Source organism: Ahaetulla prasina, chromosome 4, assembly GCF_028640845.1.
Source record: "Ahaetulla prasina isolate Xishuangbanna chromosome 4, ASM2864084v1, whole genome shotgun sequence".
Taxonomy (NCBI): domain Eukaryota; kingdom Metazoa; phylum Chordata; class Lepidosauria; order Squamata; family Colubridae; genus Ahaetulla; species Ahaetulla prasina.
The window spans coordinates 59,317,136-59,342,044 of NC_080542.1; the positions used below are offsets into that span (position 1 = coordinate 59,317,136).

A 24,909-nucleotide genomic window follows, 5' to 3' on the forward strand; every position below is an offset into this window, starting at 1 on the left:
GGATGGAATGCCAAAAGCAGGTTCTTTATATTGGCTGTGGGCTGTGGCTCCATGACTCAGCATTTATCCAGGCCTGCCCCACCCCTCCTTCTGCTGGCGTCGCCTCTCAGATCTCCAGAAGTGAGGGTCCTCCCACTTGGCAACGAAGCCTCTGCTGTCACTAATTCCAGCACCTGGCTGGCTTCCTCTGACGGCTGAGCCAAAGGAACACACGCTGTATGAGTGAGGTTTATCGGGCTTGTTTGTTCACTCTTGGCATCCTCTCTGGGCATGGGGCCAGGGCCGGGGGCTGGAGGCATGACAGCCGTTCATCTTCATTATCAGACTCGGAGTCTGATAACAGGCCCGGTTGGAGACGGGAGGGGCCCGACTGAGGAGAGGAGGGAGGACGAGTCACAACAGTTGTCCTGTCCCACTCCTCCTCTGACGGCCGGGTCGGGGAAGTCCGTATCAAGAGTGTCTCTGCAGCTCTGCCAAAGTCCTATCAGAGTCCTCAGGGCAGGCAGGAATCCAAGGTGTGACTTCAGCAATCCAGATTAGACTTTGCCTGACTCAGAGAATGCCAGAAAGCAGATCCTTTATATAGGCCATGGGGTGTGGCTCCATGACTCAGCACTTATCCAGGCCTGCCCCTCCCTTCCTTTTGCTGACGTCGCCTCTCCATTCTCCGGAAGCGAGGATCTGTCCACTGCATCATTTCGTCCCCAGCTGCTGGTAATCCCAGCTTGTGGCTGGCTTCAGGCGCACATGCTATCGGAGGGAGGTTTGTTTGCTCAGTTTCTCCGGGCATGGTGCCAGGACTGGGGGCTGGAGGCATGCCAGGACATTCTCCTGTACTATCAGTGTCTGGCAGGAGATGAGAAGGGCCCGGCTGCGGCGAGGGGGGCGAGCGAGGCACAACAACATTCTTGTCTGGGTGGGATAGAGGGAAAGAGATAGCAGAGTTCTAATTTAGAATGTTCCTGTGGTCAGTTATACGGACCAATGATCATAGGCAGGCATCCTAAATTTGAAACAGTGTTGTATCAGTGGTGGATTGCTCCCGGTTCGGTCTGGTTCTGTAGAGCCGGTAGTAAAATGCTGGCATTCGGAGAACCGGTAGTAATGGCTGGTTGGCCACGCCCCCGAACCGGTTCCATGATCATCAGAGGTTTTTTTTTGTTTTTTGTTTACTTTTAAAAGCATCTTTTCTTCAGCCAAAAAAAGGCTTTTAAAAGTAAAAAACAAACAAACCTCTGATGATCGCATGACTGAGCAGGGATCATCAGAACCCTTTAAAAGTTTTTTTTTTTTAACAACCTCTTCAGCCAAATTGTTGGGGGCAATTTGCTGACATTCTAATCTACCCAGAGACTTAAGTGCAATTGCCAAAATATACTTGTGTGAACCTGTTCCAAGCAACTTCTGTCACCAGAAAAACAAATAAATTTGTTGGCTCAGATAAAACTAAACCTAATTTACATTAACAGTTATTGGCTTCTTCAGGGTGGAGAATTAAATAGCAGTTACAACTATTGCAAATCCAGGAGCAGAAGCATTGAAATAAATAGAGACATATCTATTTCAAAGGGAATAATGTTTGTACCAACAGAAGACAGTATTCATTGTCCAAATCAAATTGTGACAAGAATTAGATACAGCAAGAAATACAAACTAGAACATGGTTGAAAAGTAGAAGACATTCTAGATAGAGGCTGTCACAGAAATTCAATACTGAAGAGGGAAAATGTTAAATGCAAGAAATTCAATCTTATTAAATACAAGAAGCACCATATTAGGGCTGGGACTCTGTAGGCCCAGTCAGACAGTCATATTAAAAAGCAATCCACTTGTCCGTAAACCAGGATAGCAAAGGCTGTGCAATAAAACAGGAAAGGTTAGGAAAAGTGGAGATAGATGGCTTTTTCCCACCAGTGTAAAATTTCTTCTCAAATTAAATCATGTATACTTCTGACTAAATCCTTTAGGCTATGTGCTCTCTATATTTAGCAAATACTTGCTTATTGTATTAAACAAGGTATTCAGAAGCACTTGCTAGCACAAGAATCCTCAAACACAGTCCTGAATCTAGCAGTGGAAAATGTGGAGAAAATCTAGCATGGGCTTCATACGATCAATCAGGTAAAATAAATCTTTGTTCCTATATACGAAAAGCATGTATTAAACCTTTTAGTGTAAAAATATATATCTTGCTATATAGTGTAATGTGTAGCACATAGAAACAGAACCCCAATTAATAAATGCATTTAAAATATCTGCTCAATAGCCTGTTAAATCTTTCATAGATATTGCACCCTATCTAGGGTTCTAAAAAAGGCCAATGTTTGGTGCAAGTTGGCGTGGGCCACGACAGGGCAGCACCCGGAACAGTCCTCGTCCTGTCCAGTGCATCTTATGTGACCATGGTGATACCAGTGCACCTTATCCTCCCCAAGCAGCTGGTGCCCCTCTACTGCCTCCCCTGGCTGCCCCCACCATCCTCGGTCTTTTCTGTCTGGAGCCCAGTGCAGAATTTAATTCCTGGGATTAAATTCAGGCAACTCAGCCAGCCATTGGACCTTTTTTTAAAAAGATAATATGCACATATCCCCCCACCCAAAAATAACACTGAGCTTCCTATGCCTCAGATTCATTTTCAGTTATCCCAGCCTGCACCAAGCTCCAATTGGGTGACGGGTGGCTGCTTCTGCATGGTGGGACATGCTCTGCACTTTCAGCTCTGGCTGCTACTGCTGCTACTGCCGCTGGTGGTGTGGGCCAACCTCTCACTGCACCCCGCATGCTCTATCCACCCACTTTCTTGACAACAAGCAACAAGCAATGTTTTTGGCTTATATGTTCTGCCCACCACTTGCTCACCCACCTGGCTCTCCCTCTGGTTGCTGGGGCAATCCATCTTCTTACCGCACCCTAGACACTGGCCACTCACTCACTCGCCAGTTGCTACCAATGCATTCTAGCCACCATCTCACTCTCCCACTGCACTGCTTACCACTCGGTCGCCCATTCGGCTCTTCCTCCAGCTGCCTGGGCAATCCATCCTCTTGCCACACCCCGCCCACTTTGCCCTCCCACTTGTTTGACCACTGTACCCCATGCATTCTGTCTACCCACTTGTTGCCTACCTGCCCACCTGGCTCTTCCTCTAACTGATCCCAACGAGTTATCCCCGTGGTGAATTGGCCATATGGAATTGTCCTGCAGCAATTTGGTAATGGCAAGTTGGCAGTAGCAAGCTGGCCACAGTGAGTTGTTCCATTCTGATATGGCAATGTGCACAAAACTGTCCCCAGTCTCATGCACTTCTTAATATGATGGGGTTCCTATATGTATGTCTTTAAATAGCCCCAATATAGGTTAATACTTTAATATCAACATTCTTTTATCTTTTAGAAAATCACAGGCAAATACTTTAATAATTACGGATTATTTCTCATAAACAAAGAATATTTCATAGCTACTCAGGCCTTTAAAAATTCTTTCAATAGTATTATGTGCTTATGTTTTTCTTTAACTTATTTTAATAATTTTATAAGAAATCAAACTATCGTGGCCAATGGTTAATATCTTAATCAAACTGGAATTAATAAAAAGAATTTGATAACCTGTAACTGTCTAGAAGAGAGAGAAGGAAAGGGAAGGGAAGGGAAGGGAAGAGTTCACTTCATTCCAGTTCCATTGCACAGTTTTCTTTGTCTTGCAGGAAGTGAAGTAGCTGACAGATGGTATAGTGAAATCAAGAATTATAATTTCCAAAGCCCTGGTTTTTCCTCTGGGACCGGTAGGTATACTGGGCACTATTTTGTAACATGGCATAGAATGAAACATTTGGTTTCCTCCCAGATTGTAAAAGCTCATGCTGACAGAGATACAAGAATATAATGTCCAAATATTGACAGAAATATTTTTGACTCATAGGAATGTATGGAGGGTGAAAACATTTTAAAATATTTCTCTAATGTTTTTATTCAAAGCAGCATTGATTTCAATAGAGGTATAGTTTAAGTTCTCAGAAAAAAAAGGGATTACTTAGAAATTTTATTAATATATGTTTGTGTACTGCACTTGCATTTTAATGAATTTGCCTTATTTGCAAAATATATAGCAATAGGAATAGCACTTAGACTTATATAGCACTTCACAGTGTTTTATAGCTCTATCTAAGCAGAGTCAGGATATTGCCCCCAACAATCTGGGTCCTCATTTTACCCACCTCGGAAGGATGGAAGGCTGAGTCAACCTTGAACGGTGAGAATCAAACTGCCGAACTGCTGGCAGTCAGTAGTCAGCAGAATTAGCTCCCAGTACTGCATGCTACCATGGCTCTTAATATAATATGCACATTTTATATTTACAATATGCAAAATACAATATATATATTTACGCACATACACACAAGTATATTTATATTTTTTTCTTCCGTTCAGTTATGTCTGCCTGGAGAACTCCCTGCAGTTTTCTTACATACATACATATATATGTTTTCATAGATTTTCACGGGTATAGGTATGTAGGTCTTGGTGTATTCGAGTCTTTTCCCGTGTAAGGTTGAGAGTATCCTGGTGATGTTTCGACAAGGTCTCACTCGTAAACTTCAGGCTGGTGCTTACGGCTTCGTGCTTGTGCGAGCAAAGCGTGGTCGGAGTTGCTGTCCCTCTATAAATACTGGTGGGGAGGTGTATATACACATATCTGCCGGGACTTGTCCAGGCAGACATAACTGAGCAGAATTATTATTATTATTATTATTATTATTATTATTATTATTATTATTATTATTATTATTATTATTATTATTGTTATTATTGTTATTATTATTATTATTATTTATTGGATTTCTAGACCACCCTTCTCCCGAAGGACTCAGGGCGGTGTACAGCCAGGATAAAACATAAACAATGTACAATTAAAAACTAAATTAAGAAACTTATTATACAATTGGCCGAAAAATTAAAATATTTAAAATCTAAAAACCCCAATTTAAAACATAAATAGAATTTAGAATTCAAAAAATGTAAACAGTTTAAGAAAAACTTAAGCCAACCCCGTGCGAATAAACAAATGTGTTTTCAATTCGCGGCGAAAGGTCCGAAGGTCAGGTATTTGGCGTAAACCAGGGGGAAGTTTATTCCAGAGAGTAGGAGCCCCCACAGAGAAGGATCTTCCCCTGGGGGCCGCCAGCCAACATTGTTTGGCGGACGGCACCCTGAGAAGTCCCTCTCTGTGTGAGCGTATGGGTCGGTGGGAGGCATGAGGTAACAGCAGGCGGTCCCGTAAGTACCCAGGCCCCAAGCCATGGAGCGCTTTAAAGGTAGTAACCAACACCTTAAAGTGCACCCGAAAGACCACAGGTAGCCAGTGCAGTCTGCGCAGGAGTGTTGTTACGTGGGAGCTACGTGAAGCTCCCTCTATCACCCGCGCAGCTGCGTTCTGGACTAACTGAAGCCTCCGGGTGCACCTCAAGGGGAGCCCCATGTAGAGAGCATTGCAATAATCCAGGCGAGAGGTAACGAGAGCATGAGTGACTGTGCATAAGGCATCCTGATCGAGGAAGGGGCGCAACTGGCGAACCAGGCGAACCTGGTGAAAGGCTCTCCTGGAGACGGCCGTCAAATGATCTTCAAATGACAGCCGTGCATCCAGGAGAACACCCAAGTTGCGCACCCTTTCCCTTGGGGCCAATAACTCGCCCCCGACAGTCAGCTGCGGCTGCAGCTGACTGTATCGGGGTGCCGGCATCCACAGCCACTCTGTCTTGGAAGGATTGAGCTTGAGCCTGTTCCTCCCCATCCAGACCCGTACGGCTTCCAAACACCGGGACAGCACTTCGACAGCTTCGTTGGGGTGGCCCGGGGTGGAAAAGTACAGCTGAGTGTCGTCAGCGTACAGCTGATATCTCACCCCGAAGCCACTGATGATCTCACCCAACGGCTTCATATAGATGTTGAACAGGAGGGGCGAGAGAATTGACCCCTGCGGCACCCCACAAGTAAGGTGCCTCGCGGTCGACCTCTGCCCCCCTGTCAACACCATCTGCGACCGGTCAGAGAGATAGGAGGAGAACCACCGATAAACGGTGCCTCCCACTCCCAAACCCCCCAACTGGCGCAGCAGGATACCATGGTCGATGGTATCAAAAGCCGCTGAGAGATCTAACAGGACCAGAGCAGAGGAATAACCCCTGTCTCTGGCCCTCCAGAGATCATCCACCAACGTGACCAAAGCTGTCTCTGTGCTATATCCGGGTCGGAAGCCAGACTGGAACGGGTCTAGATAGACAGCTTCATCCTGGTATTGGGGTAGCTGCCGTGCCACAGCACTCTCTACAACCTTCGCGATAAAGCGAAGGTTGGAGACCGGACGGTAATTACCTAAAATAGCTGGGTCCAGGGAAGGCTTCTTGAGGAGGGGTCTCACCACCGCCTCCTTCAAGGCGGCAGGGAAAACCCCCTCCAACAAAGAAGCATTGATAATCCCCTGGACCCAGCCTCGTGTCACTTCCTGTGAGGCTAGCACCAACCAGGAAGGGCACGGGTCCAGTAAACATGTAGTGGCGTGCAGCCTCCCCAACAACCTGTCCACGTCCTCGAGAGCCACAGGGTCAAACTCATCCCAAACAATCTCAACAAGACGTGACTTCGCCCTCTCACCTGGATCATCCCAATTTCGGTCCAAGCCATCCCAGAGCTGAACGATTTTATCGTATAGATAACCACTAGAAGAAAAAAATATAAATATACTTGTGTGTGTAAATATATATATTGTATTTTGCATATTATATATATATATATATATGTATGTATGTATATGTTTGGGGGAGAAAACTACCCCCCTCCGCCTTCCCAAAATTAAAACAGTTCAGTTTTTTGGCACATTGTTAAATATCTATTACATGGAATACTGATCAGCTTTTTCCTTTATGCTGGTGAAGAGAGACAGGTCATATATAGAAAATTAATAACATCTATACTTGCCTATCACACAGAAGTCAACACACATTTTTTTTATTTTGTCGAATACATACTAAATAATATATATAAGTATAAGCATGGATTGAATACATAAAATGAATACAATTAAAGGGACGGTAGACATGCTGGTGCTCTTATGCACAACCCTTATTTATAACCAGATTACTATGGAAAATGTTCCAGCTGACTCTAGAAATGGCCATATGTTTTAATTTCCACAATTGGCTTATCCATGGATAAATTACCCATTTGTCCTGGTATTTTGGTTAAAAGTTTGAGAGCTATCTTTTTCAAAAATGGGATTATATACAAGAATATATGTGATACATGAGTACTTTAAAAGTGTTATCGTATATATTTGCAGATAAATCTATACATATAAAAAGCCAATTTTAGGTATAGCTTTAGCTTTCTCATCTTAGCCATAAATGTATATGTCATCCCCAAGATTATAATCGTGGCTACTACTGTTATTCCAATATGAAAGAGTAATAGAAAAAAGTATACAATCATCCCACAAGTTTTTTTCACTGATTCTAGACTAAGGCATAGGGAAAGAGGTAAGTTTTAAGGGATCACTGAAATAGGTCATTGTGGGAGTGATAACAATTTTTTAGTATTTAGGCACTGAGATAGGGAACATATGCTTCTTGAGTCCCATCAGTTAACACAATTTAATTATATAGGGTAAGCAAGTAAGTAGGTAGATAAACTTTATTGTGGTCTTTGACCAACAATTGTACATAAATATACTGTATACACATATATTTAGATAAACACACACAGATATATAGACACATACACATTATAGATATATAAATGTGTGTATATGTATGTACCGTGTTTCCCTAAAAATAAGACCTGGTCTTATTTTCTTGTGGGCCCCAAAATAAGCACCAGCTCTTATTCTCGGGGGATGTCTTACCTGCTTACCTTAGGACCACTGCAAACAGGCCTCCCATGCCCTGATACCTGATGCACTGCTGCCTGACTTCTGCAACTGCTTGCAGCTGCTCGCGGCCAGATGATGGCTTGTTGGGCCGGTGCCACGTCTCACAGCAGGAAATTGCATGGTGTGTTGTGTTGTGTGTGTTAGCGGCAGCATCGGTGTGATGTGCTATGTGGTATCCTGCCATGAGTGGTGGCACTGACGCAGTGAGACACATAGCGTCTGGCCGTAAGCGGCAGCACCAGCACAACAAGACACCTGGCATCAATCCGCAAGGAGCCACAAAGAAGGCAGGTAGCAGCCAACAAGTGTCCAGGCAGGAGTAAAATGCTCCCAGTTCGGACCAGATCGGCTGATCCAGTAGTAATGGGGGCAGGTAGTTCGAAGAACTGGTAGTAAAAATCCCTGCCCCCCCTTGCCCACCAGAGGTGGGTTTCAGCAGGTTCTGACTAGTTCTGCAAAACCGGTAGCGGAAATTTTGAGTAGTTCAGAGAACCGGTAGTAAAAATTCTGACTGGCCCCACCCACTCTATTCTCTGCCTCCCAAGTCCCAGCTGATTGGGAGGAAATGGGGATTTTGCAGTTACATTTCCCTGGAGTGGGGTGGGAATGGAAATTTTACAGTATCCTTCCTTCCACACCCACCAAGCCACGCCCACCAAGCAATGCCACACGTATCAAACCACACCCACAGAACCGGTAGTAAAAAAATTTGAAACCCACCACTGATGCCCACCCAATTGCCCGGTCCCCACTTGCCTACTTGCTGCTCCTTTCGGGCTCGCTAAGCCTTACTTTGGCTCCTGCAAACAATTGCATCAGCTAGCAACTGAATCTGCCTGCCAGAAATCCATCTCATTGGTGAGCAACTCAATCTGCTTGCCTTCAATTGGGTAAGTAACTGGGGGGAGAGGCTTTAAAAAAATAGTTAATTGAGGTTTTTTTTAAGGAGTTGGGTTTTTTTTAGACAGCAATTTAAAGTTAAGGAAGTTTTAAATTTAGCTGCTTTTAACTAAAAATATAAATAAAATAAAATAATAAAAATTTTATTTGTACACCTTTCTGAGATTTGGTGTGTTTCAGTAGCGTTTCACTCTAACTACACAAACCTACAAAATCTCACAAATGTGGCATTTTGTGTGTGTATGTGTCTGTTGTGTTGTGTTGTGTGTTTGTAAAGTGTGAAAGTTGGCTTTTGAACTTTTTGTGGCTGTGTGAGGTTCCTGCTTGTTTCAGAGGCCATTTTGGGTGAAGTGTAGCCACTTTACATTGTGGGTGAGTCAGTTGTGTTGTGTGTGTGTGTGTAAAGTGTGAGTTGTTTTTTGGTACCTCTTTTTGTTTTGTGTACTTTGTTTATTATTTGTATTATTTATTGTTATTGGCCACGCCCACCTGATCACCTGACCACCAAGCCACATCCACCAATTAAGCCACGCCCACAGAACCAGTAAGGAAAATTTTTAGATTTCACCCCTGTGTCCAGGTGTGGGAGGCCTGCCTGTGGCTATCCTAAGGTAAGCAGTTTTGGGATGTGTTGGGCAGCTCTACCCTCCCACCCCTGCCCTAGCTTGACTTTTACACATCTGCCTCGCCCTACCTCATACAACCAGATGGGGCTTAACTAGGGCTTATTTTTGGGGTAGGGCTTAATTATACATTAGGCATATGTGTGAAAATTGGGCTAGGAATTGTTTTCGGGATAGGTTATATTTTGGGGGAAACACAGTATATGTACAGTATATGTATATACTGTATATATATATATATATATATATATATATATATATATATATATATATATATATATATATATATATATATATATATATATATATATATATATATATATATAGGTCTTTGGTTATTCGGGTTTTCTCCCGTGTAAAATTGGAAGTGTCTTGGCGACGTTTCGACGAAGTCTCATTCGTCATCTTCAGGCTTCAGCTTCGTGCTTCTGGGAGCAATGTGTGATTGCAGCTGTTTCTTCCTTTTAACTGCTAGTGGGGGTTTGAACTGATTGGGTGGGAGCTTGGCTGTGCTCTGATTGGATGTGGGTTTTTTTGTGCTCTGATTGGCTGGGGGTGTGTCCTGTTTGGGTGGGGGCTTGGTTGTGCTCAAATTAGTCTGAGTTGCAGGGGGATCTGAGCTAGTGAGCTGCACTGCTGCTGTTTGGCTTCGTGTTCGTGGTCGTGCTACATCTTCGTAGTGGGTGTCAGTCTGCTGCATGTATGGATTGGAGGGTTTGAAATGGCTAATGTTGCAGCTGCGGTCTGGCTTCTGGTCCTTGGTCGTGCTTCCTGATCAGTGTGGGTTTGGGTGTGCTTTCTGGGTGGATGTGTGGTGGTGACATCCTGTGTGGACCTCGTGAGTGTGGGTCTGGTGTCATTCCTCGTGTTAGGGACACGTTTGTCAATAAGGGCAGGTTTCCAAATGGCTGGTAGGCGGAGGTATCATCTCGTTTGTTCATGCTGTGTGGGCGTTTTCTATCTCGATGGCTTCTCTGATTATTCTGTTGTTAAAGTGTTCAGTTTTGGCGATAGTTCTGGTCTTTTAAAGTCAATATCGTGTCCTGTGACTTTAAAGTGTTGGACCAGGGAAGAAGTTGGTTCCTCTTTTGAATGAGTTCTTGTGTTCTTCAATGCGTGCACTTATTCTTCTGTTGGTTTGTCCAATGTATGTGGTGGGGCAGGCGGTGCATGGGATTTCATATACTCCTTGATTTTCTAACTCAATTTTGTCTTTGGGGTTTCTTAGGATGGTGGATATTTTTGGTTTGTGCAGAATGCTGTCTTGATGTTATGTTTGTGGAGGATCTTGCTGATTCTGTCTGTGGTGCCTTTTATATATGGGAGGAGGGCTGTGCCATTTTCTTGCTCTCTGTCTTGGGTTTTAGTGGGGGTTCTTTTGGATTAGTTTGGTAATCTTATTTCTCTGGAATCCATTGGATGTTAGTACGTTTGTGAGAGTGTGTAGTTCGGTTTTAGGTGTTGTTCGTCAGCTAAGCATTTTGTTCTAGAGATGAGTGTCTTGGCTACGGAGTTGATCTGTGCTGGGTGGTGGTGTGAGAGTGCATGCAGATAGCGGTTTGTGTGTGTTTTCTTCTGGTAGATGGTGTGTCCTAGGGAGCCATTGGGTTTCTTGTAGACTAAGACATCTAGGAAGGAAGTTGGTTGTTAACTTCTGTTTCCATGGTGAACTGTATTTTGGGGTGTAGGCTATTGAGGTGTGTGAGGAAGTTTTCAAGTTTTTCTTTCCCGTGTGGCCAGATTATGAAGGTGTCGTCTACGTATCTGAGCCAGAGTTTGGGTTTGTGATCAGATTTTTCTAGTGCTTGGGTTTCAAAGTGTTCCATGTAGAGGTTGGCAATGACAGGTGAGAGGGTGATCCCATGGGTGCCCCTTCTTTTTGTTTGTATTTTTTTCCGTTATAGATGAAGTATGTGTTGGATAGGCAGTGGTTGGCCAGATCTAGGATGTGCGTGGGGGGGTTATATTTGTTCTGGATAGCTGTCAAGGCTTCTTTGATTGGCTCTTGGGTGAAGAGGATATGACATCAAAGCTCACGAGTAGGTCGCTGGGCTGTAAGTTTTGTTTCTTTATGATCTCTATGAACTGGAATGAGTTTTTACGTGTGAGGCGATGGATTCTGCATAGGGCTGTAGTTGTTTGGCGAGAAATTTGGCTAGGTTTTGTAGAGGTGAGCCTATGGAGCTGACTATGGGTCTGAGTGGGGGTTCCTTCTTTGTGTATCTTGGGAGGCCGTAGAGCTTAGGGCATCTGGATGATTTCTCTCTGGGAATGATTCTTTGTTGGATTTCTTCGCTGATGGGGAGGCTTTTATTTTGGATCTAGTGGTTTTCTAGGTAGGTGGTGGGGTCTGTTTTAGGGCTTGTATGCAGGATCTTGGAGTAGGTTGGTTAATTTGGTTTGGTAGTCAGATGTGTTCATAACCACCGTGGCGTTCCCCTTGTCTGCTGGTAGGATAATTATGCTGGTGTCATTTTTCAGGTTAAGTAGTGCTGTCTGTTCCTCCTGGAGTAAGTAGCTTTTGGGTGGCTTGCTGCTGCAGAGGATGTTGGTGATTTCGAGTCTGATTTTGTTAGCGTCATCGGGGTTGATTTTGGTCAGGCTGGTTTCAACTCCGCATATAATGGTCTCAGTGGGGATGTATTTGGGAGTGACTGCAAAGTTGAATCCTTTGGAAAGGACATCGGTTTCAGCTTTGGTGAGGATCCTATCTGAGATGTTATGCACTGTTTGTTTCATGTGTGGCTGTGAGGGTGGAGGGGTTTGTTTCTGGCGTTCTTGTAGTCTTCGGAGTTTGTTGGTGTGTGTGTCCGTCTTGAGGGTGGTCTGTGTTTCGGCTCTCCAGACGGCGAGTTGTTTGGATTTGTCCCAAAGTGCAGGGTGGATCTTGTTGCTGAGTTTGAGGTGAAGTGTGAGGAGATCTTTGTTGATTTGAAACCCAAGCACTAGAAAAATCTGATCACAAACCCAAACTCTGGCTCAGATACGTAGACGACACCTTCATAATCTGGCCACACGGGAAAGAAAAACTTGAAAACTTCCTCACACACCTCAATAGCCTACACCCCAAAATACAGTTCACCATGGAAACAGAAGTTAACAACCAACTTCCCTTCCTAGATGTCTTAGTCTACAAGAAACCCAATGGCTCCCTAGGACACACCATCTACCAGAAGAAAACACACACAAACCGCTATCTGCATGCACTCTCACACCACCACCCAGCACAGATCAACTCCGTAGCCAAGACACTCATCTCTAGAACAAAATGCTTAGCTGATGAACAACACCTAAAAACCGAACTACACACTCTCACAAACGTACTAACATCCAATGGATTCCAGAGAAATAAGATTACCAAACTAATCCAAAAAGAACCCCCCACTAAAACCCAAGACAGAGAGCAAGAAAATGGCACAGCCCTCCTCCCATATATAAAAGGCACCACAGACAGAATCAGCAAGATCCTCCACAAACATAACATCAAGACAGCATTCTGCACAAACCAAAAATATCCACCATCCTAAGAAACCCCAAAGACAAAATTGAGTTAGAAAATCAAGGAGTATATGAAATCATGCACCGCCTGCCCCACCACATACATCGGACAAACCAACAGAAGAATAAGTGCACGATTGAAGAACACAAGAACTCATTCAAAAGAGGAACCAACTTCTTCCTGGTCCAACACTTTAAAGTCACAGGACACGATATTGACTTTAAAAGACCAGAACTATCGCCAAAACTGAACACTTTAACAACAGAATAATCAGAGAAGCCATCGAGATAGAAAACGCCCACACAGCATGAACAAACGAGATGATACCTCCCGCCTACCAGCCATTTGAAACCTGCCCTTATTGACAAACGTGTCCCTAACACGAGGAATGACACCAGACCCACACTCACGAGGTCCACACAGGATGTCACCACCACATCCACCCAGAAGCACACCCAAACCCACACTGATCAGGAAGCACGACCAAGGACCAGAAGCCAGACCGCAGCTGCAACATTAGCCATTTCAAACCCTCCAATCCATACATGCAGCAGACTGACACCCACTACGAAGATGTAGCACGACCACAACACGAAGCCAAACAGCAGCAGTGCAGCTCACCAGCTCAGATCCCCTGCAACTCAGACTAATTTGAGCACAACCAAGCCCCCACCCAAACAGGACACACCCCCAGCCAATCAGAGCACAAAAAAACCCACATCCAATCAGAGCACAGCCAAGCTCCCACCCAATCAGTTCAAACCCCCACTAGCAGTTTAAAAGGAAGAAACAGCTGCAATCACACATTGCTCCCAGAAGCACGGTTGAAGCCTGAAGATGACGAATGAGACTTCGTCGAAACGCCGCCAAGACACTTCCAATTTTACGGGAGAAAACCCGAACAACCAAAGACCTATATACAAACACCCGTGAAAACCTCAGAAAACAAATATTGCACCTCTACGGGGAGGAAATCCACCATCTGACCAGGACCTATGAAAAACTAGAAGTCCAAAGAGCTTCCATTTTATGTGACCTTGCATTCTCTGAAACTGCCGAGATCAAAATTTAATCCCCAAATGCTTCCAATTGAAATTCCACTCCAACTCTGCAGCCACCAAACGCATCCTAAAAAGAACAGAATTGGCCTAATCAGAAATGAACTTCACACAAAAGATTCCTCCTAGATCAAATCAACAAAGATCTCCTCACACTTCACCTCAAACTCAGCAACAAGATCCACCCTGCACTTTGGGACAAATCCAAACAACTTGCCGCCTGGAGAGTCAAACACAGACCACCCTCAAGACGGACACACACACCAACAAACTCAAGACTACAAGAACGCCAGAAACAAACCCTCCACCCTCACAGCCACACATGAAACAAACAGTGCATAACATCTCAGATAGGATCCTCACCAAAGCTGAAACCGATGTCCTTTCCAAAGGATTCAACTTTGCAGTCACTCCCAAATACATCCCCACTGAGACCATTATATGCGGAGTTGAAACCAGCCTGACCAAAATCAACCCCGATGACGCTAACAAAATCAGACTCGAAATCACCAACATCCTCTGCAGCAGCAAGCCACCCAAAAGCAACTTACCCAAAGAGGAACAGACAGCACTACTTAACCTGAAAAAAGACACCAGCATAATAATCCTACCAGCAGACAAGGGGAACGCCACGGTGGTTATGAACACATCTGACTACCAAACCAAATTAACCAACCTACTCCAAGACCCTGCATACAAGCCCCTAAAACAGACCCCACCACCTACCTAGAAAACCACTAGATCCAAAATAAAAGCCTCCCCATCAGCGAAGAAATCCAACAAAGAATCATTCCCAGAGAGAAATCATCCAGATGCCCTAAGCTCACGGCCTCCCAAGATACACAAAGAAGGAACCCCACTCAGACCCATAGTCAGCTCCATAGGCTCACCTCTACAAAACCTAGCCAAATTTCTCGCCAAACAACTACAGCCCTATGCAGAATCCATCGCCTCACACGTAAAAACTCATTCCAGTTCATAGAGATCATAAAGAAACAAAACTTACAGCCCAGCGACCTACTCGTGAGCTTTGATGTCATATCCTCTTCACCCAAGTGCCAATCAAAGAAGCCTTGACAGCTATCCAAAACAAATATAACCCCCAAGCACATCCTAGATCTGACCAACCACTGCCTATCCAACACATACTTCATCTATAACGGACAAAAATACAAACAAATAGAAGGCGCACCCATGGGATCACCCTCTCACCTGTCATTGCCAACCTCTACATGGAACACTTTGAAACCCAAGCACTAGAAAATCTGATCACAAACCCAAACTCTGGCTCAGATACGAGACGACACCTTCATAATCTGGCCACACGGAAAGAAAACTTGAAAACTTCCTCACACACCTCAATAGCCTACACCCCAAAATACAGTTCACCATGGAAACAGAAGTTAACAACCAACTTCCCTTCCTAGATGTCTTAGTCTACAAGAAACCCAATGGCTCCCTAGGACACACCATCTACCAGAAGAAAACACACACAAACCGCTATCTGCATGCACTCTCACACCACCACCCAGCACAGATCAACTCAGAGCCAAGACACTCATCTCTAGAACAAAATGCTTAGCTGACGAACAACACCTAAAAACCGAACTACACACTCTCACAAACGTACTAACATCCAATGGATTCCAGAGAAATAAGATTACCAAACTAATCCAAAAAGAACCCCCCACTAAAACCCAAGACAGAGAGCAAGAAAATGGCACAGCCCTCCTCCCATATATAAAAGGCACCACAGACAGAATCAGCAAGATCCTCCACAAACATAACATCAAGACAGCATTCTGCACAAACCAAAAAATATCCACCATCCTAAGAAACCCCAAAGACAAAATTGAGTTAGAAAATCAAGGAGTATATGAAATCCCATGCACCGCCTGCCCCACCACATACATTGGACAAACCAACAGAAGAATAAGTGCACGCATTGAAGAACACAAGAACTCATTCAAAAAGAGGAACTAACTTCTTCCTGGTCCAACACTTTAAAGTCACAGGACACGATATTGACTTTAAAAGACCAGAACTATCGCCAAAACTGAACACTTTAACAACAGAATAATCAGAGAAGCCATCGAGATAGAAAAACGCCCACCCAGCATGAACAAACGAGATGATACCTCGCGCCTACCAGCCATTTGGAAACCTGCCCTTATTGACAAACGTGTCCCTAACACGAGGAATGACACCAGACCCACACTCACGAGGTCCACACAGGATGTCACCACCACACATCCACCCAGAAGCACACCCAAACCCACACTGATCAGGAAGCACGACCAAGGACCAGAAGCCAGACCGCAGCTGCAACATTAGCCATTTCAAACCCTCCAATCCATACATGCAGCAGACTGACACCCACTACGAAGATGTAGCACCACCACGAACACGAAGCCAAACAGCAGCAGTGCAGCTCACCAGCTCAGATCCCCTGCAACTCAGACTAATTTGAGCACAACCAAGCCCCCACCCAAACAGGACACACCCCAGCCAATCAGAGCACAAAAACCCCATCCAATCAGAGCACAGCCAAGCTCCCACCCAATCAGTTCAAACCCCACTAGCAGTTAAAAGGAAGAAACAGCTGCAATCACACATTGCTCCCAGAAACTGAGCTGAAGCCTGAAGATGACGTATGAGACTTCGTCGAAACGTCGCCAAGTCACTTCCAATTTTACGCGGGAGAAAACCCGTATAACCAAAGACCTACATACAAACACCCGCGAAAACCTCAGAAAACAAATATATATATATATATATATATATATGTATATATACATATATATATATATATATGTATATTATATACATATATATATATATATATGTATATAATATATATATATTGCCTGTGCCTGAAGAGCTTTATCCTGATAGACAGTACTTTGAATTGCAGCCAAAAGTAACCAGCTGAACTCATGGATTAGAGATGTTACGTGGACATGCCATGTCATTTTTACAACTCCCCCTATTAGACCAGCATATCAGGAGAAGTGGGTAATATGGTTGGAGTGCTGTACATTCATACAATTCTATAGTGCCCTTCTTCTTCAACCATAACAATTTTGGATTACTTTGTATTACAAATTAAAAATAATTCTTTAAATTTAATATGCAAACTTTTCCTGTTGAGAGAAATATAGAATTGCTTCTGTAAAACAACTTGTTTCATACTAGTTAAAAAGAGAAATAAATTAAAATAAGTTGTAATATTTCAATCTTACCACAAGATGGTGATAGATCACTACAATGTATTCATTTATTGCTGGATCAGGCTCTTTTATTGTAAAAATGGCTTAAAATTAGTTTAATGAAGACAATGCAAAATATATAGCAACTGTGAGTATTATATATAATCCAACTCTGGCTCAGGCAGGAAACCTTATACCATTTGAGACAAATGGTTGTCCAATCTTTTCCTAAAAACTTTCAGTATTGGAGCATTCACAACTTCTAGAGACAAGTCATTGCACTGATTAATTGTTCCAACTGTCAGGGAATTTTTACTTGATTCTAGGTTGCTTCTCTCCTTGACTTCTCTCTTACTTTTTTCACCATTGAATTTCATTTTGTCAACAGGCCAGTGTTCAAATCTGTAACTATCTTTCTGTATTTTAAGTTTATCTTCTGGAATATTGGCTATTCCAGCTTAGTGTTATCTGTAAATTTGATGAATTCCCCATCCATCTCCTCATCTAAGTCATTGATGAAGACATTGAAGAATACAGGGCCTTAGACAGAGCCTTGGGGTATCCCACTGCATATGTCCATCCAGGTAGATGCAGTTCCATTAGGACTACACATCAAGTGCGGTTGTCAGCCAGACCATCTGGTGGTGATGCTGTCTAACCCACATTTTTCTATCTTATAAAATAATAGGTTGTGATCTATCAAATGTCTTACTAAAATCAAAGTAAATGATATCCACAGTTTTTCTCTGGTCCACTAATTTTGTCATTTTGTCAAAGAATGCAATAAAATTTGTCTGTCATGATTTGTTTTTGACAAATCCATGTTGGCTTTTGGTTGTAACTTTGTTTGCCTCTAGATATTTACAGATTTATTTTTTGATTATCTTTTCCAGAATCTTCCCAAGTATTGATGTCAGGCTGATACTCAAAATGGCATTTAATTTCATTATATGAGATGCAATGACACTAAACTAAACTAAACTAAACTAAACTAAACTAAACTAAACTAAACTAAACTAAACTAAACTAAACTAAACTAAACTAAACTGATAGGTTGCTACTTTCCTAAATTTATTCTCCCCCTTTTTTGAAGATGAGGCTTCACATCAGACCTTTTCCAGTCCTCTGATAGTTTCCCAGTGATCCAGGATCTTTGAAAGTTATGGTTCAGTGCAGTAGTGGGTTTCAAATCCCGGTGCTACAGGTTCGCTATTGGTAGCGCGGGGGCGCGTGTCCTTGCCTTGTGAGTGCACAGCATTTCTGTGCATGCGCAGCATGTTTTTGATGACATTTGGGCGGGTGGGCAGAGTCTCCTGCCGCCAACACTTACCGGTTCGCCTGAACCGGGGCTAACCGGCAACAACCCACCACTGGTTCAGTGGTACTGAGATCACGTCAGCCATTCCTTCAGAACCTTCAGAGGTAATCCCTCTGGTCCTGGTAATTTGAACATTTCTAGGGTTGATAGGTGCTCTCTTACCACTTCCTGGCCTTTTTAAATCTGAATTTCTAATCAGTTTTTTACTGATTAGAAATTCAGGTAATGTTTTTGATAAATTTGGAGTTTTGGACTGGTTTTTTTTCCTTTTGTGTAAAGACAGATTCAGAAAACAAGCAGTTCTGCTTTTTGTCTGTTACTCATAAAATAAATAAAAATGAATAAATAAAATATCTATAGTGATGCAGTGGTTGAAATGTAGTTTTGCAGGCTACTTCTGCCGATTGTCGGCTGCCTGCAGTTTGGCAGTTGAAACCTCACCAGGCTCAAGATTGACTTAGCCTTCCATCCTTCTGAGGTGAGTAAAATGAGGACCCAGATTGTTGGGGGCAATAGGCTGACTCTGTAAACCGCTTAGAGAGGGCTGTAAAGCACTGTAAAACAATAAATAAATCTAAGTGCTATTATTATTATCATTATTATTATGTAAATAAATAATAAAATAAAGCAAAATAAATCTATTTTTAGGGTTATGGATTTTAAAATAAATACATCTATATAAAATAAATCTATATTTAGGGTTAACCCTAAACCCTAACACTGATTCGAGGCTAAAACGTTTCTTATAGAAGAAACATTTATAGAATTAAGCAAGATTTTATTCTTGCTTAATACTAGGATTTCCTTCTTTCCTGGAATTCTAGTGAATCAATTCTGAAATTTAGTGAGTCAATTCTGACGCGATGGAAGGATATTAAATTGCATATGTTTATTGACCCAGTTAATTCTGCTTCTAGTTAATATATTTTTATTCAAGAAAAGAAGAAATTGGAACATCTAAATTATGTCTAAAGGCCAAAGATATCTCTATGTGACAGCAGACACATTTTCTTCTTGAAATGTGCTGAAACGCAGGTGCTAGTTGTTTCCAGTGAATTTGGGTTAAAGTTTACAATCTGCACATTTACTACATAGATAGTATGTGCCTTTTTATATGTCCTCTCAGGCTGGAGAGAGCAAGTTGCTATTCTATTTTAATCCCAGGTTTTCTTCAAAAACAGTTCTCTTCTCCTTTTGATAAATTTGTAATCCCCAAAGGCCAGCCAAACTCCATGGTTCAACCACAAAAGTCTCATAAAAAGGAGATCTCAAAAGGTGTTCCACTTGATCTAAAAATAAATCCCTGCTATTTCCCAGCTTCAATTTATTTTATCTGTTTAGCTTCCATGTGAGTTTAGAGAGCTACACTGTTTGAAAAAGTTACAATGTTTCACTCTCTGTTTCTGCTATCCGGTATAAACAGTTTGCAGGTGCAGGTAACTTGCTTATTACTTATAGCAGACAGGCTAATCAACACCAGACATTCAAGGACAGTGTATTTCACTCACTTTCACTTCTAAATGTCTTTTTCCGCCTGCAGATGTCGCTGTTGCTCTTTTTCTCTCCTTTTTCTCTCTTTTTAATTTATATTATATTATACAATCCAAACTTTTTAGGGGTTCCAGGATCATAATTTCATATTCCAAAAAGTTTTCAATTCATTTAATATTGTTGTTGAAATGACCAGCCCAGTTTTCCCACTTCAAACTTATTTCTCTCTCTCAGACAGTTCTCTTTCCCTTTTCTGGATCTGTAAACAGCTCTTAATCTTGCTCACCGCTACTCTTGGGATGTGTGTGGAAAACAAACAATTCCACCTCCTCCTTTTTGAGTCCTACTTTCACCCAGGCTAATTATTAAGGGGGAAAGTTCCTCAACAGAAGTTGGAAAAGTCTCACCCAGATCAACCACACTGTTCCTCAGTCTTGCTTCATCGGTTGTCTGTCATCACCTCAGTCAGGCTCGTAATGGCCGTCTTCTTCCCACCGGATTGAGAGCTTCCTCTGGATCAAACAAGGACTTTGCGATCTCCTTGTGATCAACAAGAGTGTCATCTACATCTTCATCACCCCTTCCAGGGTGACTTGGGTCCCAAAGGACCTTCTGGAAGATAGATTTCAGCGAGTTTCTACGGAGCCCCCTGAAAACACACCATGTCACCATGACATCATCTCTGCTGCTGCAAGTTGCTATTCTGTTATGCCTTCATACCATAGGTTTCATGATTCTGCCCTTCAGAGTGGTTGAGAGATTGCTGTGGGTTTACGTATTACTTGATTCCCTAATGTCAAGTAACTTAGATTCCCAGGGCAATTATAGTTCATAAGACTTGGTACATTGAACAAAGGAGAGTGTTTTGTGAGTTAGTTCCTAGTAGAGGAATTATTATGCTACTTGCAATGGCTATATGTACCTGAAGGATCTCACAATGAATGAAAGAGGTCACATATTACATCCTAGTGGTTAAATAATGTGTAAAAGCACATTCACTAGAAATGGTTATATTTATTTAATCTCAGCGTCATCCTTAAAACAGTTCCTAATGAGGTGTTTAGAGTTGGGTTTAGTCCAAAGAGAAGGAATCAATTCCTGATGTAATCTAAATAAATTAATTATAGTGGTACCTTGGTACTCAACTGCTTTGAAATTCATTGAATTTAGTATTCATCATATTCTGACGTGAAAATTTTATTCTGGCTCTCATCATTTGTTTGGTACTCAACACACAAGCTAGAATCTGTTGGTGTCGATTGCCTTGTGACTCACTACATTATTCCTTATGGGAAAAATTTGTTTGGTGCTCACTGTGTTTGGTACTCATTGCACCTTCTGGAACCAATTAATGATGAGTATTGAGATACCACTGTAGTTCCCCAAAACTAGTAATAATTTAACAGGGAATGGATAGCAAAAATGAAAGAAAGCGCAGATAAAATTCAATGCAATGAATGCAAGAATAATAAAGGGACATAAGCAGTAAATTTCCTCAGGAATCTGTATTGGAATTGCTATATTTTTAATATATTCATAATGATCTGGAAATGAGGGAGCATGAGGTAATCCTATTTGATGATTGGATTAAATAATTTAGGATGGGAATAGAACAGAACAGAGCAGAGCTGGAAGGGACCTATAGTTGGTTTTTCTATGCCTGTGTAAAACCATATTTTTCTCTACAATGAATTCATTTTGTTAGATAGGGCCCATTATTCAAGTCTGTCAAGATCTTTTTTATTTATTTATTTATTTATTGTTTATATTTATATACCGCCCTATCTCCCAAAGGACTCAGGGCGGTTTACAGGCATTTAAAAGCAAGAAATACAATAAATACAATTCTAAAAACAATTAAAAAACTTATTCAAAAGCCTTAATTAAAAATATAAAAATTAAAACCCAAGATAAAACCCATAAACTAAAATCTAACTCAGTCCTGCGCAATTAAATAGATATGTTTTAAGCTCAGCGGAAGGTCCAAGGTCCGGAAGCTGACGAAGTCCTGGGGCAGTTCATTCCAGAGGGTGGGAGCCCCACAGAGAAGGCCCTTCCTGGGCGCCGCCAGACGACATTGCCTCGCTGACGGCACCCTGAGGAGTCCCTCTCTGTGAGAGCGCACGGTCGGTGAGAGGTATTCGTAGCAGCAGGCGGTCCCAGATAACCCGGCCCTATGCCATGGAGCGCTTTAAAGGTGGTCACCAAAACCTTGAAGCGCACCCGAAGGCCACAGGCAGCCAGTGCAGTCTGCGAGGATGGTGTTATACGGAGCCACGAGGCTCCTCTATCACCCGCAGCCGCATTCTGACTAACTGCAGCCTCCGGATGCCCTTCAAGGAGCCCCATGTAGAGAGCATTGCAGTAATCCAGGCGAGACGTCACGAGTGCGTGGGTGACTGTGCACAGGGCATCCCGGTCCAGAAAGGCGAACTGGCGCACCAGGCGAACCTGGTAAACGCTCTCCTGGAGACGGCCGTCAAATGATCTTCCAAAGACAGCCGCTCATCCAGGAGGACGCTGTTGCGCACCCTCCATCGGGGCCAATGACTCGCCACCGATGGTCAGCCGCGGATTTAGCTGACTGTACCGGGATGCCGCATCCACAGCCACTCTGTCTTGGAGGGATTGAGCTTGAGCCTGTTTCTCCCCATCCAGACCCGACAGCCTCCAGACACCGGGACAGCACTTCGATAGCTTCGCTGGGGTGGTCCGCGTGGAAAGGTACAGCTGGGTGTCATCCGCATACAGCTGATACCTCACGCGAAACCACTGATGATCTCACCCAGCGGCTTCATGTAGATGTTAAACAGAAGGCGAGAGGATCGACCCCGCGGCACCCCACAAGTGAGGCGCCTGGGCCCACCTCTGCCCCCCTGTCAACACCGACTGCGACCGGTCGGAGAGATAGGAGGAGAACCACCGATAAACGGTGCCTCCCACTCCCAATCCCTCCAGCCGGCGCAGCAGGATACCATGGTCGATGGTATCAAAAGCCGCTGAGAGGTCTAATAGGACCAGGGCAGAGGAACAACCCCTATCCCTGGCCCTCCAGAGATCATCCACCAACGCGACCAAAGCCGTCTCTGTGCTGTAACCGGGCCGGAAACCGACTGGAACGGGTCTAGATAGACGGTTTCATCCAGGTGCAGGGGAAACTGATATGCCACCATACTCTCTACAACCTTCGCCGGAAGGTTGGAGACCGGACGATAATTACCTAAAACAGCCGGGTCCAGGAAGGCTTAAGGAGGGTCTCACCACCGCCTCTTTCAAGGCGGCCGGAAAGACACCTCCACCAAAGAAGCGATCGTAATCGCCTGGAGCCAGCCTCGTGTCACCTCCTGAGTGGCCAGCACCAGCCAGGAGGGCACGGGTCCAGTAAACACGTGGTGGCATTCAGTCTACTCAACAACCTGTCCATGTCCTCGGAGCCACAGGGTCAAACTCATCCCAGACAATGTCACCAAGACCACCTCGGACGCCTCACCTGAGTCACTGCAATCTTGGTCCAACCCGTCCCGAGCTGAACGATTTTATCGTATAGATAACCGTTAAACTCCTCAGCACGCCCCTGCAGCGGGTCATCCCGCCCCCTGGTGAAGAAGGGAACGAGTCACCCGGAACAGGGCGGCTGGGCGGTTATCTGCCGACGCAATGAGGGAGGAGGCGAGCAACGCCGCTTCCTCAATGCCACTAGGTAAGTCCTTGTATAGGACTTCACTAGTGTCCGATCAGCCTCTGAACGGCTAGACCTCCAGGAACTCTCTAGGCGCCTTCTCCGCGCTCATCCCCTCAGCTCCTCGGAGAACCAGGAGCCGGTTGGGACCCGCGCCGGTCAGAGGCCGCAAAGGCACGACACGATCTAAGGCCCCCGCCGCCCGCTCCCAGGCCGCAACAAGTTCCTCAGACGTGCCGTGAGCCAGACCCTCAGGAATGGCCCAAGCTCCGTCCGAACCTCTCCGGGTCCATCAGGCGCCTGGGACGGAACCAACGATCGGCTCCGCCTCCCTGCGGTGTTGGGTGGCGGTCAGAAAGTCTAGGCGAAGGAGAGTGATCTGACCATGACAAAGGTTCGTGACTATTTCCTTTAAGTCCAGATCTCGACCACTGACCAGAGACAAAATCAAATCGAGTGTACCACCCCGTGTGGGTAGGGCCATCAACTACTTGCGTCAGGTCTAAGGCCGTCATGGAAGCCATGAACTCCCGAGCTGCTGTCGATGACGAGCCGGAAGAAGGCAGTTAAAGTCCCCATGACTAAAAGTCTGGGGTTTCAACTGCCACCCCAGCAAGCACCTCCAGGAGCTCGGGCAGGGCAGCTGTCACGTAGCAAGGAGCCAGGTACGCCACCAGCAAGCCCATCTGACATCTATGGCCCCACTTCACAAGGAGGATTCACACCGACAATCTGAGGTACAGTGGTCTCCTCGGCTCCAGACTCTCTCTAATCACAACCGCCACCCCCCACCCCTACCCTGGGCTCTCGGCTGATGAATGCACGGAAACCTGGTGGGCACATCTGCACCAGGGCACGCCTTCTGCGCCCAACCAGGTTTCCGTAATGCCTATAAAGTCCGCGGCACCCCTGAATAAGGTCGAAATTAGGGGCCTTATTGGCCACGGACCGTGCATTACATAACATCAGCCAAGGCCCAGGCTCTGAGGGTCTTGGCTATCCGGGAACGGAGAAGTCTGGGGCTCGCGCGATCGCCTGCAAATATCGAGCGTGCCCCTTAACACGATCCGAGCCCCGCTTCCGCCAAATCTGCCCTCCCCAAACCGTGCAAATAACGCCACCTCCACCAATGGAACCTGAACTCCCCATAACCTTCGGACCTATTAGCTCACCGCCACGAGCATGCGAGGAACTGATACCCCACCCGCG

At 44.3% G+C, this 24,909-nt stretch overlaps 1 protein-coding gene across 4 annotated transcripts in view; it reads left to right on the plus strand.

Annotated features, from left to right (window-relative positions):
• The window catches only part of GLIPR2 (GLI pathogenesis related 2), a 110,271-nt gene that overhangs the window by 18,262 nt on the left and 67,100 nt on the right, over positions 1-24,909 (plus strand). For all 4 annotated transcript variants that reach the window (XM_058180250.1, XM_058180249.1, XM_058180251.1 and 1 more), the window contains exons 3-4: positions 2,018-2,121; positions 3,704-3,781. In XM_058180250.1, coding sequence (XP_058036233.1) covers positions 2,018-2,121; positions 3,704-3,781 — 182 coding nt within the window. The remainder of the gene's footprint in view (positions 1-2,017; positions 2,122-3,703; positions 3,782-24,909) is intronic.